We start from the raw sequence: 17,098 nt of genomic DNA, 5'->3' as shown, positions 1-17,098 counted from the left end.
ATTGATCATAGTCTCTAATTGAAAGAAAATGTTTTGTTATATTTAAAAGGTAACTTTTTAAGTTTAAAAGGGGACATATTTGATCAAATTGTCTTTATCATTGACTTTTAACCATGTTACGGAGCTCCCGCATCTTTCGCTTACTCAAATGAGTTATCCTGTGTTGTCCTTTATTGTTTCTTTTTGTTTTCACCAATTCCCGAGCTCTGCCCACATCCCTGTTTATTTTATTTTATCTCAATCACTGGGCATTACGCCTATGTTTAGAATACGTCACATATCAATTCTTCCTGTGAGCAGTTTCTATTATTTAATCATTTTAGATTGACACCCCCCTAAAAGTATGATATGTCTTAATGTAAAAAGAAGTTGAAGACTCACCCAGAACGCCAAAACTAAAAAAAATGAAGAGAAGAGCTGACAGTGTCCAGCTGTCATGACTGCTGACACATGTGCCGTTGTAATCAAAGTATTCTGTGTCGTTATCAGAATAGTTCATACTGATCTGGAAGGAAAACAAAAACACACAAAACACAATATGTCACTTTGCTTATGATTTTATCTACATAATCGGACTAATTTTAGCCACATTGAGATGCATAAAAAATATTGTTAATATGTATTGTTTTAAAGTCTTTTCAGTACTTACTCATTAAGCCCTTTGAGCGCTCTATCTACGTTTAACATGATGTTGACCTGTTGCTCTGATGTCTGTCTAAACAACTCAAATACATCTAAACTTTAAAGAAGTTGTGTGTACATTCACGGAAACATTCATGTGGGTGGACATTTCCTTCAGAGAAATGCAGTTACGCTGATACTTCTTATTTTAATTGGCTATTTTTATCATAAACATGATTAGATTACAACTGTATGTTATGTGCTTCTGTGATTACCACTGTCTTCCTATCTGCTGATCATAATCGAAAAGATGCAATCTTTTTGAAACCACATCTTGTCACAACAATGTTAGTTGTTACAAAGTTACAAGTACAAAAGTCAACCGCTTGTAGCTTGTGACAGCCCTTGTCGACCCCAACTTCCTGTGGGTTACATATTTTATCACTTGTGTACAGGTGAAAACAACAGCTCAGCACCCAGATAATTCAAAATAAGTGCTTACCAGAGAGTCCACCTTAATCCTTGGTCCTTACAACTCTTGTGGTGTGTCAAACTAAATATCTCTATGTGTATTGCTTGGTTTGCTTTTTTCTGTGTCAAATCCTTCTGTCTTACATTGCAAGATCTACTTTTTCCTCTGCATGGCACGCTGAAGGCGTGCAGTTCTCAGAAATTACACCGGTGTGCATAAGTGAGACACTTGTGTGACCTGGAAAAGTGTTCTACGTATCTAGTGGAGTATAATTCTACTTTAATTCGTTTAGGATTCAATTTATGTTACATTTACCTTGCTTTACTGGTGTTTTTATTGCTCATAAATACCTCGAAAAACATCAAGAAAGTTAATTAGTGCACCTTTGATATTCTGAATAGCCTTGACACCACAAGTAGTAAGAAGCCTTTAAATACTATACCTCATATGGTGTGTCAAGTTTTAGGCCCAGTTAGAGAAAATGCAAGGTCTGTGGATAATTCACACTTTTTGGTTATTCTGTTCTGTGTTTTTCTGTTTGTTTGTCATATTGTCCTAATATATAAATAAGAAAAACAAAAACTAATAATGTTAACAGTTGTGATTTTCAGTTTAAGAAATATGTAAAATAGACACTCTGAAATAAAAGTACCATTTACTAACTCAAAAGTTGCATACACAGCGAACAGAATGACCTGGCTTCCATAACGAAGTAAAGACAGCTCAGATTATTAAAAAAAGAACAAATCTTAAGATTATATTCACTGCACAGAAAGTATAAAAACAGCAGTGAAATGACGACAGGAACTGAACAGTCTGACAGGCAGCATACAAACCACAGCTGATATCTGCATCTACATCTCTGTGGTCGTAACTGAGGTCCAGGATACAACTGAACTCATTCTCAATGAACTGTCTGACCTGTTTCTGCCTGGCAAAGGTGTAGATGACGGGGTTCAGACAGCAGTGGGTGAAGGCGATGGTCTCTGTCACTGTGGTAGAGAGTTTGTGTCAGCTGACCATCAAGTTCCAAGTAATACAGAAATAAAGTTATGCTGTACAGTGCCCAGAAAAAGAAGAACACAATCATGATACAGATGATGAGCTTGACACTGCGGCGTTTCTGTGCACTCCTCACTCATGTTCATCAGAGTAGGGATGATCCTAGAGCAACACACCACCATCACAGTGAAAGCACGTACGAGACCAATTTTGATTTTGTTTTCAGGTTCATATTCACAATAATCCCTTTCATCTCCAGTGAAGATAAAGGCTGGAACGTAGAAGCTCAGAACCCACACACATGTGATCAGAAGCATCCCAGTTTTCATGGTGCGGTATTTGGAGGCCTTATGAGCATGTAGAATGAGCACATATCGATCCAAAGTCATGACCACCATGAAGAAAGTGCTGCTGTAGTAGCCCAAACTGTGCAGTCCTCCGCTGATGTGACACGTGAAGTCTCCAAAGACCCAGAGGGACGTGGCGCTGTAGTGAGCGAACAGCGGCAGAGTGAGCAGGAACAGCAGGTCGGACACAGCCAGGTTCAACAGACACAGGTCCGTCAGGTTAGACTTGAGACAGTACTTCAGCAGGACACATACCACCAGACCATTAGTCAGGATGTAGTCAGGGAGCACAACCCAAATGTCTCAAAATGTTTAGAGAGCAGACGAAATTCATGCATATACAACTTATTATTTGTATTCTGCATTTGTTATTTCCATACCACAGATTTTTGTTTTATCCGATACCAAGTAATATTATGGAAAATATCGCCATATCAATCCAATACCGATACCAATGAGTATCACCAGACCTGTGGGTCAGTGGATCTGACCGCTCTACTAAGGATGTTTATGTTGAGAGCAGGATTCAAACCACCGACCTTCGGATCAGAAGACGACCGCTGTAGGTAATGATACACGATCAATTCTGTCTCACACAATTCTAATTACTTTAGTTACTTTTTGAGGGTCACTTTGTTTGGTGTGTGTCCCCAATCCATAGTGATTTTCATTAAGGTGAACACGCAAAACTCCCTTTTAAAAATCCTTTTGGAACAATACTGGTAATAATACATTTTATTTACCAGGCACATTTCTGGGAACTCAATGTCACTTCACAACAAATACAATGAAAGGTGCATTCACATACACACACAGCAATAATACAAAGCAAAAGTGATGAATGCGGTATGTGAAAGTGGCCACAGATTCTCCCGTATTCACCTGCAGTGTCTTGCCTTAATAGCTGTGAATATTTGATGGGGGAAAAGTGTGGCTTAATGAGGTTTCACACGTCATGGGTGAATTCACCTATAAACCCCGAGAGGAACACCAAAACGTAGAAGAGCAGTCAAAACACACTTCAGAAGGTGTTCACAGATTCACAGAGAAGTATGATGCTCTTTTTCTCATAGACATTGTCATATTCGCACTTGTGGTTTTAGCGCAATAAACAAAGAGTAGTATTTACTGAATGTAGTGCACAGACTAGCCAATAATCAGCAAGAATCAAGAATAATCAGCTGTTTTATTCATATAGATTACCTCCCGAATAGGCCTACTAAGTCTGAACATGTATTGAATCAGTTTACATACCTCCAGTCAGCTATTACAGTAGGTCTATAAACACTGAGCTCTGCATGCAAGGCTCCACGGCTCCAATACGGCTGGAAAAAACCCTCCCATCACTAAAGCGTTTTACAATATATAACTCCAAAATAGCTCTTCAAACAGTTATTTAACTTTATCAAAACACTTTTGTATGATTGTAATGATGACAGCTGTTCATTGAACTCTGGTGGTAGAGTTATTGTAATATTTAATTGCTGGCTTATTAAAATAGAGTCCCCATCATGTTTTGAGGTGAAGAAAACAGGAGACGAGTATTTGGAACGTATTAGGATTTGGAACGTTACTCAAACTTGTTAAATATTTGATCACAGCTGGTTAAAACACATGCTTAAGACCAACCCCACAAATCATGCTTCCCCAGCAGATGCTACCACAATGAGAATAGGGACAGGAAGTTGAGACAGGAAGTCAGCAAACTCCTATTTGGTCTCAGTAAGCACATGAGCCACAAGTTCATCCGCTGCCACCTTCTGTTTTGTTCATGCCTTTGACATTACCGTCTGTAAGGTATTCTGGCTCTTGTCCCGACATGGGAGTATGACATCACATTTTAGATTTTGAAAACAACCAATGAATTCAATTAGTTGATACTGGCTCTCTCCCACTAACTGCAGGGCCATCAATTAAAGCCTGCAAGACATATCTGATCAATAATTATAGTTGTTAGCCAGTTAGAGTGCAAGCTATATACCCTACTTTTATAGTTGGAATTACTTTCATCACCACAGGAAAGAAGTTCAAATCTGTACGTTTGGTATACGTACAGAATAAATGTTAAATTGACTAAATGTAAATGAAGAACAATGTATATTCCATATCACCCAGATTTGAGCAAGTTTGTTGTCAAGCTTAATTCATAAACTAAATATTTCCAGATGCTTTGATCTTCTGGGAGACTGTTCCTCAGAAACATAACATTTTGTCCAGACGCTTAGTTCTGCTTCCCAGTTCAATATCTACCTAGTATACGCTTGCTGTTTATCATTTTTCATAATTTTTTTAAAATGTTGAAATTCACAAATGCAAATGTTGAGGTGCTGTTGAAATGTTCTTGGGTCTTGGTGAATGTGATCCTAATTGTCATTGTACATTAGATAAATATCCAGACGCGACAGTAGTATTTCCTGCTTGTCTCTGAGTGAGGCCAAATTGAAATGGTTATCATCAGAAGAGCACATCTCATTATGGAAAATCATTATGACCGATGTCCTGAAATAGGTCAGAACTCTTTTGTATAAGTGTCAAAATGTAGATATGTGTCATGGTTTACTCCACACTAGCAGCTCGACGCCTCCACATGGTCCCAAAGTGTACAAAATACTAATCTGATTCAACATGTGAAGATTTTAGGTTTGGTTAATTCTTTTGAAAACAGTAAATCCTATAGTTAGATTGGCCCCAGATTTCCAGCTGATATTAAGTTATCTTAGCCAAGACAAGGCAAGTTTATCTGTAGAGCACAATTCGTACACAAGGCAATTCAAAGTGCTTTACACAACAGGAGAAAACAATGCATTCAACAGGGGGGAAATGCATTATGCTTACATTTTAATCTTAATCTTACATTCTACAACGTGAACACAACCCATAGTTTATTTCTTGGAACTAAATGTAAACAGTCTCTCTATTTTTCGACTTTATAATGTGGAAAATACTGCCCTCTGCTGGCCTTAGACTGGATACATGAATGAGAAGCTTAAACAGAATCATATCTTAAATAGGTTTGTATTTTGAATATATGCTTTTTATTGTCAGCAAAAGAAACTCAAACACTACTAAATTGGTTTTATTTTAAAGTGGAAAAATACTCAGAATGAAAAATTACTTTTTGCCATGAGGAATAAAAAACAAAAATTAAGTTTGATTAAGTAGAATAACATAATGCTTTCAAATTTCATTTTCACAATGTCCTTAATATCAGAATGCAACTGTCCTTTGATGAAGTCATATTTTCAGCTCCTCAGATTCAGCCTTGATGCAGCAGTGCCAGTCTGTGGGTTAAGAAGTGTAGAACTCTGCAATTCATAATGACTTTATGTTGTTTAAAAGTATCACAATACACATATCTGAATGGATATGCGTGTTGCAAAGAAGTCTGTCACGATATATGATGATGATATCGAGATATTGAGTACAGCCCTAACTGGAGTCCACACAAAACACCAGAGAGATGAGACAGGAAGAAAGGGTATGTCACATGCAACGCACACATGAAACCACAGCCTCAAACTGCATCTACATGACAGTGGTGGTGATCGAGGTCCGGGACGCAACTGAACTCATTCTGAAGGAACTGTCAGACCTGTCTCTGTCGGCCCACGGTCGCAGCTTCCTCAGCAGCATCAGGGAGCGCTTCATGAACTTCTGCCCGGCAAAGGCGTAAATGACGGGGTTCAGACAGCAGTGGCTGAAGGCGATGGTCTCTGTCACTGTGGTAGAGAGTTTTAGGTTCATGTCCAGTTTACAACTGTCTGTCAGCTGACCTTCAAGTTGCAAGTAATACAGAAATAAGGTGATGTTGTACGGAAGCCAGAACAAAAAGAACACAATCATGATACAGATGATGAGCTTGACACTGCGGTGTTTCTGTGCACTCCTCATGTTCATCAGAGTAGGGATGATCCTAGAGTAACACACCACCATCACAGTGAAAGGCAACACAAGACCCAGGATATTAGTGGCAAAGATATTATATTCAATCCAAATTTTATCATTTGGGCTGTATTCACAACTGATATTTTCTGGTGAGTTTACCTCACCAGTGAAGATAAAGGCTGGCAGTGACACGCAGAAGCTCAGAACCCACACACATGTGATCAGAAGCATCCCAGTTTTCATGGAGCGGTATTTGGAGGCCTTATGAGCATGTAGAATGAGCACATATCGATCCAAAGTCATGACCACCATGAAGAAAGTGCTGCTGTAGTAGCCCAAACTGTGCAGTCCTCCGCTGATGTGACACGTGAAGTCTCCAAAGACCCAGAGGGACGTGGCGCTGTAGTGAGCGAACAGCGGCAGAGTGAGCAGGAACAGCAGGTCGGACACAGCCAGGTTCAACAGACACAGGTCCGTCAGGTTAGACTTGAGACAGTACTTCAGCAGGACACATACCACCAGACCATTACCTGGGACACAGGGGGATGTAGTCAGGGAGCACAACCCAAATGTCTCAAAATGTTTAGAGAGCAGACGAAATTCATGCATATACAACTTATTATTTGTATTCTGCATTTGTCACAGGGGGATGTAGTCAGAGGAATTAGGCTATAATATGACAAAAGAGTAAATGCATCTCATGATACTCACCCCCAAAGCCAAGGATAAAGACCAAAATGTAGACAACCGGCAAAAAAACTTGGGCAAAGTTATTCACTAACTCATAGTCACATGGAGAGAATATATCATATTCATAGGATGTGTTCCCTAAAAAAAAATACAGTAAAACACTTACATTAAGTTATTTCACATTTCTTTAACTGCTTTATTAATATCATCATTTGTTTTTGTCAATATATCCAATTAGCCACAATTTGTGAGAAAGTACAATCATAGAAAACAACCATGCTCATGTAATAATTTTATAAAGCATAATTACCAAAATAGTCACCTGCCATAGCTCTGTTTGAGATCGTCTGGCTCCTTCAGGACCTCCCAGCCCTACTTCTGAATAAGAGAAGTCAATATCAAATCTGTCTGACGGTGAGAAGTGTGGCACCGTCTGCCAGTCCCTATAATAAATGATGCAGATGCACAGAAACACAAAGCAGATGTTATTTCCTGTGAGTCCCTAACTGGGGCTGCATAAGATCCTTATCAGAAGCCCACATCTCAATTTGCAGAACAGAAACAAAACCTGTGAGAATATAGCAATGTTCAGATAGGTCAACCCTACAAAGCGAGTTGGGGGGGAAACCACCACCAGACAGTGATTTTTAAAGAGTAAAGATCAACAGGAAGTGAGGTTGTGTTGGCTAAAAGTTATAAGCACTCAATAATGCACAGACCTAACAATAATTGGCAGGACAACAGCCAACTTATTTATTCTGTAATGCGGGGGCAACTCGGTTTACCTACTGCACTGTCCTTAAAGGGGATATAAGGAGACAAAAGACACACCTTTTTTCCCAGGTTCTTCGTTGAACTATGTCATTAGATCACAATTTTACTTTTAGTACATTGTGAAGCAAAATATTGATCTAAAAGTAAAAACAGGTCCATTGGGTTCCTGCTAAAAGCTGCACAACTGATAAGCCTTCATAGTGCTTTAAGTTTCAGATTTTTATGTATGTGTTTTTTAATTATTTATTTAAGTAGCTTCATGTATCACTCAGCACCTTCATTTTTCAAACAATCCCAACTAAGTACAGGGATGTGGGCGGGGATAAGGGATAGGTGAAAACATTAACATACAAAAAAATTAACAATGAAGAAAGACCGTTGTGACAAGGTCAAAAGGTCAAAAGGTTGACTTTGCATAATACATGTATTAACACATGTATTACAATGTAACAGAATTATGCCAATTAATTTATGCAATAGGCTAATAATATCCTTATTGACGTGGGATCTTCTGCTGAGATGAGCTGAGACAAAAATGAAGATGCAAATGTTTAGCCTAATCTGTAATCTTTAACCAACAACATAAAGCCGACAGTCCATGAGTGATTCACAAAACACTGCTCTGTCTGTTGTAGAATATCATTAAAATCATTAAAATGTAAGACATATCTATCTGGTCCATGCTGCATGTGGTGCCTCAGGTCCCACTGTGAGCCGCCTCAATCCTCGGTTTAGAGTTCTTGAAAATCCTGGGCGTGAATCCCATCCACATTCAACCCATCTCTAAATGTGTGTGCTTTACTCAGCTCCTGTTTCACACAGATATGAGGCTTTACTCCTGTTTCAGGAGTAACGCAGTGTGAAACAGACTGTATGATGTTATGGACAGATCTCATATTCACACATCACGCACACAGACATGTCCTGACGTCAGTGCGCTCACGCTGCTGTTGCCTAGTGCGTGTTTGGTTTTGAACCGTGTGGTGTCACTCACTGCAAACTTGGCTGCGATCAAAACCCTGTTTTTGTGAACTTCACTCACAGATTTCTACAAAAAGGAGACATAATTGTGGCAAGTTTTCTTCCAAACTCTGACTGACCTCCCTCTGACTGGGATTACGAAACGTTTGTGAGGAAGGAACGTGAGCTTTTGGACTTTCACTGTTCACTTAGTTTTACGGGATTTTATTATGTTAAGTTGGACGATTGTTGAGCACGAAGGCCTTTTGTCAAAGTCTAGATCATGTTTATGGTAAGTTTATTCAAATGAATATATGTGCTCCTGTGCTTTAAAAAAGCATTACACCAGCAGCTGGAAACAGGCTCCTGAGCACAACTAGAGCCTAATACTGTAACTACAGTTATGCACATTCAAGGCTTTCTAAATGTAATTGCTATAGGTTAGGGGCACTGTATCAAGTAGTGGTTCCTACAGTGAGCTTGTCTAAAACAAACACTTCAAACAGGAATTTGAAACTAGCTTTATATAAGTTGAATATTTATATACATGTGTAATATAGTCTACTACTTTGAATGAGTCAAAGGATAAAGTTATCATTGAAACTTTAAATCTAAAAGGAAAAACTTGCGAACAGAGTGTGAAATTTAAAAAAAGAAACAGAAATGTCTAGTGTAATCTCCCAAACAAAAATGATATTTTAGCACTTTTGTGGTTTATTTGAAGGCTGGAGAGCCGCGGCGCGGTCAAATTGCCGCGCACTTTCAGGGACCGCGGCATTTCCATTATAGCCCGTTATAGCCTCATGGCTAACCCTAACCCTAACCCTAACCCTAACCCTAACCTTAACCCTAACCCTAACCCTAACCCTAACCTTAACCCTAACCCTAACCCTAACCTTAACCTTAACCTTAACCCTAACCTTAACCCTAACCCTAACCTTAACCTTAACCTTAACCTTAACCCTAACCCTAACCTTAACCCTAACCTAAACCCTAACCCTAACCCTAACCCTAACCTTAACCTTAACCTTAACCCTAACCTTAACCCTAACCCTAACCCTAACCCTAACCCTAACCTTAACCTTAACCTTAACCCTAACCTTAACCCTAACCCTAACCCTAACCTTAACCTTAACCCTAACCTTAACCTTAACTCTAACCTTAACCCTAACCCTAACCTTAACCTTAACCCTAACCCTAACCTTAACCCTAACCTTAACCCTAACCCTAACCCTAACCTTAACCTCAACCTCAACCTTAACCCTAACCTTAACCCTAACCTTAACCCTAACCCTAACCTTAACCTTAACCTTAACCCTAACCTTAACCCTAACCTTAACCCTAACCCTAACCTTAACCTTAACCTTAACCCTAACCCTAACCTTAACCTTAACCCTAACCTTAACCCTAACCCTAACCCTAACCTTAACCCTAACCCTAACCCTAACCCTAACCCTAACCTTAACCTTAACCTTAACCTTAACCCTAACCTTAACCTTAACCCTAACCTTAACCCTAACCCTAACCTTAACCCTAACCCTAACCCTAACCTTAACCTTAACCCTAACCCTAACCCTAACCCTAACCTTAACCTTAACCCTAACCTTAACCTTAACCTTAACCTTAACCCTAACCCTAACCCTAACCCTAACCCTAACCTTAACCCGGCGCGGTCTAAAACGGCGCTAAAACGCGGTCAAATAGCGGCGCAGTTTCAGGAGCCGCGGCGCGCGACCGGCACAAAAATAACATGGCAGTTTCGGCCGCGCGCCGCGGCACTGCAGACACTCCCTTATTTGAAAGTAAATTCATGTTTTGGACTGAACTTGAACCTCAACACATTTATGACACATTGTACGCATTGCTTGAATATTATCTGAATATCAAGATAATGCAATAAAGTATAAGCGATACTCAAAATTTTAATGTCAATATGGAGACACATCAGGACATATCCAATTCAGCACAAATAATCACTTTGTTCAATGTTTTATATTTAAATCGTATTCCCAAAAAGTGCAAAATCACAGGCAATTGACATTCTAGCAAACAATAATGGACGTTGAGATTGGGCTCAAACAGAGTAATATATAAATCAGTGCAGAAGCAGGTGAAATATACAGGTAAAAGAAAGATGAGGATAACCCAGCTTTACACGCTGCTCATTTGTTAATAATAATGATAATTACATTCATCCCAACTTCCCATTGATGTTTATTATGCAATGTATTGTCTGCCATATTCTCCATTAGCTTTCTATGCATCAAAGATATTTTTTTCCTGTTGTTTAATTTCCAAACAGCTTAAATTAAAATCAGTTTCTACATTAGTTGGTTCCCTTACAACACCCAATGTGCATGTCTTATTACCAGAGTTGAATAGTAACTCTTTGTGTATAGTAGAAAAAGCTTCAGTTGTAGTCATCTGGACTCAGTTTGAAAAAATAGACGTTTCGACTCTCATCCAAGAGTCATCTACCGAGCTAGCCTATTCAGAATCTTAATGGGCTATTAGAATCCTCTTTGTCTTTGTGAGACCCTGGCTCAACCACCCTGAGTACCTGATTAGCATCTAAATGTCCTTGTCCTGGTTCTCTACCTTTCCAGGGGTTCAGTATACCATTATAAATAACAGAAAGATTAAACCTTAGCCCTCCATTTCTGTTTAAAGAAGGTCTTTCTTTTTTAACAAAAATAGCTTCCTTGACTCCTCTTTCAAACCATCTTTTCTCCCTGCTTAAAACCTTCACCTCACCGTCTTCAAACGAGTGATTAGAGGCTTCAAGATGGAGATGCACGGCACTCTGTGGTCCTGAACTAGTATTTCTTCTGTGCTGATAGAGCCTCTTGTGTAGAGGCTGTTTAGTCTCACCTATGTACCGTTCTTTACAGCTTTCTTCACTGCATTGGATCGAATAAACTACATTGCTCTGTTTTTGAGTGAAAGACCTTCTTTAAACAGAAATGGAGGGCTCAGATTCAATCTTCCTGGTATCTATAATGGGTTACTGAACCCCTGGAAAGGTAGAGGACCAGGACCAGGACATTTAGATGCTAATCAGGTACTCAGGGTGGTTGAGCCAGGGTCTCACAAAGACAAAGAGGATTCTTATAGCCCATTAAGATTCTGAATAGGCTCGGTAGATACAAGGGGGGAGTTTCTGTTGAAACAAACAACTCTTTCTACTTCAGGAAGGCTCCTCCCAATGGGTGGGTCTTACCACAGAACAGTATTAATATCGGAGTTCTCGATCTAAATTCTTTTATTGACAATGACTCTTGGATGAGAGTCGAAACGTCTATTTTTTCAAACTGAGTCCAGATGACTACAACTGAAGCTTTTTCTACTATGGAACACGCCTGGACGAATGAGGGATTACACCGACAACTCTTTGTGTAGCAAAAATTTGTAACTGTATTCAGGTACAGTTACTCTTTCTTTTGGTGGCATTCAGAAAACAGTTTCTTTTCTAAAATCAGAAGAATACATCCTGGTATTTGAGCACACAGTTTAGGCTTCAAACTTCAGGGAATAAGAATCGGAATCATAAGGTTTATTGCCATTGCTAAGAACATAGAAATCACTAACATAGGAACTTGCTTTGGTGATACGGTGCAACATACGACGATGAACAATGATAAAACAACGCATACAAAATCAAGAAGGGCATGCATTAAATAAAAACAATGTACTTCTGCTGTTAGATATAATAAAATAGGCTTTCTTTAAACAAAATTAATAAGAAAAATGGAAAAATGCAGCTCTTATAGCGAGTGCAATTTCTCCTTCGGTATTCTATGTTAAAGGATATTAAAGGATCCTCTTATCATATAAATAAATGCAGAACAGTGAAATAAAAACAAAAAGCTGTTCCTTATGTGCGCAAAGGCGGGAGACCAAGCGCCAAGACGCGGCCACTCCTTCCACTCCCCGTGCGCTCTGGCCCCTCTCCTGGAGCCTGGATTCACTCTTTAACTATCAAAGTAGATAACAGACATCTATAAAGTGCATTTGACAAACCGTTTCCTATGATTCATAGTTTGTGTAACCGAAAAATCGCAATACATCGATCATTAATTTCTATTCATGGAAATGTCTTGCAAATAAGGTTAAAAAAAGGTTATAAAAATATTATCATACATTTATTTTACGTTTACCTCTGTGAAAAAGGTCTCGTGGTCATCACATGTGCTAAAATGTTTTTTAATTTAAATACAAATATAAAGTCTCTTCTGTACCTTGACTTCCCACCCGACTATTATTGTGAAAGTTCAAACCGGAATTCCCTGCATTTCCCGACGCTCAAAGCGGGTTATGTCCAGAGAAGAACGCAAAGATTATTTCAAGAGAGACTTCCAAGTGGATTAGTCAAATGACTCCACCGACCATAAACACGTGTGCTTAAGAAGACCATTTTTGAATCAGGTTAGTGCAAACAACCTCCTTCTCTCTCGTTGTAGTGAGCTTTTGCGCACACTTCTGCAGTTTTTCTCTTCTTTTTTTTGCGCGCGTCAGGTCAAAGTCGAGTGTCATCTTTGCGCACAGTCTGTCACATGTTGCTCAGCCTATTATTATTATTATTATTATGACAGGGCGATTACGCACCGTTAGTCAGCGCAGATCAAATAAACATGTTTGCCTGCCATCGAGAATAACTTTTTATTTGTTTTGTTTTGTTTTACATGTGACGCTCGCAGGTGGCATGGAGAGGACGCAGAGTTGAGGACCGCGGCGGATTGAGGATTTTTACTGGCATTTTACTCCGATGATGGACGCCTCTAAACCTCCTTCAGGGTAAGTCTACTTTTTAACTCGTTTTAACTCGTTTACGCGTCCTAATAGAGTTTGTGGATAACCGAATAAGCCCGTCCGTGTTCGATGGGGGTGCAAATGTACGCAGAGATTGACCGCGCGCGTTTTTTTTAATTTTCCCCATTCAAACCCTCATTTTTCTCATTTTTTTATATAGTATTTTGTGCATTTCGCTTCTCTCGTGAAAGCTCCAGTCTAGGCTGTACCAGGGTTGAACAAAACAGTCAAACAGACCTCAGTATTGTCCGCGGCCAACAGAGAGAGCGTTCCAGATGCACAAACCAAACCCGTGCCCACGTTTGACTGTTCGGCCACACAATAATGACAGAGCACTTACTAGACAAGCTATAAATCATATTGGTTTTGCTGTTCTTGTCTGTTATTCCGCTTCTAGTTTTGTGTAGTAGTGTAGGTTTGTGATAAAAGAAGTAAGATTGAGTTCAGACCAGGTGTATTATCATTTGAGACTGAAATATGAGCTGATAAACTAATACAAGAGCCCATGTTTTTAGAGGTTTAAATTACAGGTGCAACAAGATTTCTCTATTAAAAGCCTGCGTGTTTTGTTCTTTGCTGAAGACATTTCATTATTGTTTCTATATAATTGCAGCTTTTGCGTTTAAACAACTCAAATTGTGATTTTGACTTGATTGGGATGTAAAGTGCAGCCCTGTAATCTACGCCGTGACAAGTGATACATTAACAGTTTATTACCGGTGCACTATGATCACATTATGTTCTCCAATGAAGTTGTTATTGTTTTGCCTGGACTGTTTATAATACAACATAACATATTTCTTACAATTATTCAGTCATTTTTACACAGATCTGACCTGTAACTTGGCAAAGTCACACAAGTATTCAATCAAGCAGCATAGTAACAAACAATATTAGTATTTATTATTAATAACAACTTGTATTTGAGTTGAGAATCCATTGAGATCAAAACCTCTTTTTACAATCTTAAAACAAATATATTTACACAATTAAGATACATTTAAGATAAAGTAAAAACAGACTTTACATTTAAAAGCACAGACTATTAGTGTAGGATTCTATATGAATATCTGGTACTGTTGTCAATGAGGCAGTAGCTCTTAAGCTGTTTAAGTTGTACTAATCAGTATCGCGAATAAGTGGTACAAGGTCGGCAATAAGACTGGACTTCTTGTCGTATCTGGTTGTTGATGGGGTGAATTAGAGCTCTCTCAGCTAAAGGTCATGCTAATCAGATAGCCCTAAATACAGTGATTTCAGACACTCAAGAGCTTTTTGGCCAAATTACAAAGTGGACCAGTCAAAGTGTGTGTTGGCAGTGCAGCCAGAAGTGCTCTTTCCGGTCTGAGGGTGACATTTCTGCCTGTAGAAGTACCATGGAGACTCCTTTCGTGGCTTCTTTTGCCTCAAGTTTACCTGGCTTTAAACTAAACAACACAGTCATCATATTCTGCCTTCTCGATTCGACCGTTTATTTTGTGACATTCATTGCGGAACGTTACTAAAATAAGTAAACCCTCAATGAATATCTATACACTTTTATTACTCATCTATTAATAACCTTTTAGAATATATTAATAAAGCGTACATACTAGAGTATAAGAATCATTCCTTCAAACTGTCTAAACCTAAAGTTAAAGATACAAGGTCTAACTCGAGGACATGACAGTTTTTCCGTGTCAGACCTGTTTTATTCTTTTTATTTTCTTATTATAATACACATTTTGTTAAGCTATTATAATATGACAGCATATAGGCCTACACATGCATTTCTTCTTAGACAGATGGTGTATTGTTAAAATGTCATTGTACTGTCTAACTGTTCCTGCTCACACAAATGGCCTGTTCCAATTAATCTGCTGTGTTATTCACTTCACAGTCTTGTGTACGGCCTTTTAAGTTGTCCCTCATTGCAAAGTTATAGACTAGTTAAAACATGAGTGTGAGCCTACAGTATATGAGCGCTGAGAACTTCTGGAAACCTTTTTTCCCCCTTCAAAGTTCAACAGCCGCAGTCATATAGCTTTTATAGAGCTTCTACTTTATAGACACAATCAGTGTGACGTCAGGAGTTTACAGGCTGCTCCCCAGTGAAGATCAGCAGTCCACAGAAACACACTTGTTATTTCCTCACTGTCACTGCGTCAATGTGGAAGTGAAGGGAGCTGAAAGCGGACATAACCAGCCTTGAGAGTGGTAGGTCTCATTTCATACAATTTATCCATTTTTCAAAAGTTTGTCGAACGACTTGGAGAACTCAGACACGTTTGAAATCGCTGTCTTTGTATATCAAGCACACACCCAAATGTAATTACAGCTGCTAAATGTTCTGCCGGCGCCCGCCTTCCTCTGTTCTCTGGAGAATTGTCTACGGAAGCCAGACCAGACCATGGCTGGTTAAACATCCGTCCCTTTTCCAAAATACCGCACGACAGACAGTGAGATCAGTCAGTTCTATTTTTTTGCACTTTCTCTAAGGATCACTGAATATTATAGGCCTTATGGGAGACACCACCCATTGCTCTCAACACAACCTGCTGACTAAGGCAGAGTCTACATTTTTTTTCTTTCTGCTTGAGGTCAGGAGGAAAAGGTTTTATTGTATGTGGCGCTCACATCTGGATATTTAGGGTGAAGTTGTTATGATGACGGATCTAAATTTAACTGCAATATGAGAGAGCTGGATGGAGCGAGAGAGAGAGAGAATTTGAGGCCATGTGTTGTTGGCAACCGTACTGTATCTATCTAGTAAGATCTACAGTCACAGGCCGTCCCGTTTTAGAGAGGGGTGTGGATGCATTGCTTCCATAGACAAGTTACAGCTACAGGAGCAAAGTGCGGCCTAACTACATGATTATACGTCGCTTTAAACTTTGATCAAGCTCCTGAGATGAATAATGATTACGTAATAGCAATGGCTTGTTTACAAGATTGACTGATAATATGGTATGTTACTGTAATGTTTTGAAGCTAATGGCAATGAATAACAGTGCAGTTACAGTAAATTCAGGTCTGTATTATATTCTTCAAACAAAGCATATTACGTGAAATAGACTTTTGTGAGCTTTTAAATGGTTTTCCCTCGTCATCAGTTTACTCAGTTGTATTGTGATCGACGCGTCCATGTTTGAGTAATTGAGTATTGTCCAGCTTTTGAGCCGGACAACATTCCTGTTTTCACCTACTGTATCTCAGAGAATTTGGACAGTATGCACACAACGTTCACAACGGGAATTTGAACAAGAAAACTGCCCCTCACGTCCCCCTCACTGTGGACTGTTTTAAGCCTCGTGGACTTGTATTAAGGCCCACTTTTAACACCACGTGAGATGTGTGGTCGTCTGTGTTTTTATTTATGCATTATTATTATTACTATTATTATTATTATTAGGCCCGAGCGCCACAAGCTGGCGAGAGGCCTATTAATCTCGTAAGGCCGTGCGAAGCACGGCTGGGAAAGTGCGCACGAAATCGAGCGTGAAGCGCTCGCCCACTTCCAAACACTCACTAACGCACTCCTTCACTCACGCACGCCCCG

At 39.3% G+C, this 17,098-nt stretch overlaps 2 protein-coding genes and 1 pseudogene across 5 annotated transcripts in view; 1 reads left to right on the top strand and 2 right to left on the bottom strand.

Moving 5' to 3' along the window:
• Nucleotides 1-485: 485 nt before the first annotated feature.
• On the bottom strand, nt 486-4,263 carry LOC140374120 (C-C chemokine receptor type 2-like; annotated as a pseudogene).
• Nucleotides 4,264-5,931: 1,668 nt separating this feature from the next.
• LOC140374119 (C-C chemokine receptor type 2-like) lies at nt 5,932-7,346 on the bottom strand. The gene is made up of 3 exons (XM_072460919.1): nt 7,340-7,346; nt 7,039-7,155; nt 5,932-6,857 (listed from the first exon to the last, which is right to left on the bottom strand). The coding sequence occupies exons 1-3, from the start codon at nt 7,344-7,346 to the stop codon at nt 5,968-5,970; spliced, it is 1,014 nt and encodes a 337-aa protein (XP_072317020.1). The 3' UTR covers nt 5,932-5,967.
• A 5,718-nt stretch (nt 7,347-13,064) lies between these two features.
• cobl (cordon-bleu WH2 repeat protein) overlaps nt 13,065-17,098 on the top strand; it is a 41,348-nt gene continuing 37,314 nt past the window's right edge. For all 4 annotated transcript variants that reach the window (XM_072461460.1, XM_072461458.1, XM_072461459.1 and 1 more), the window contains exons 1-2: nt 13,065-13,176; nt 13,449-13,545. In XM_072461460.1, coding sequence (XP_072317561.1) covers nt 13,517-13,545 — 29 coding nt within the window. In that variant the 5' untranslated portion in view covers nt 13,065-13,176; nt 13,449-13,516. The remainder of the gene's footprint in view (nt 13,177-13,448; nt 13,546-17,098) is intronic.

The sequence above is a fragment of the Eucyclogobius newberryi genome, unplaced genomic scaffold, assembly GCF_026437365.1.
Source record: "Eucyclogobius newberryi isolate DKJ021-1_F unplaced genomic scaffold, fEucNew1.0.hap1 SCAF_3, whole genome shotgun sequence".
Lineage (NCBI taxonomy): Eukaryota > Metazoa > Chordata > Actinopteri > Gobiiformes > Gobiidae > Eucyclogobius > Eucyclogobius newberryi.
This window is presented reverse-complemented; position numbering and strand designations above follow the sequence as displayed.

What these genes read in the sequence shown, in the direction of transcription:
- LOC140374119 (XM_072460919.1), bottom strand. An exon ending in CTTTATCCTTGGCTTTGGGG is followed by an intron (nt 6,858 to 7,038) that starts GTGAGTATCATG and finishes CCTGTGTCCCAG; the next exon opens with GTAATGGTCTGGTGGTATGT.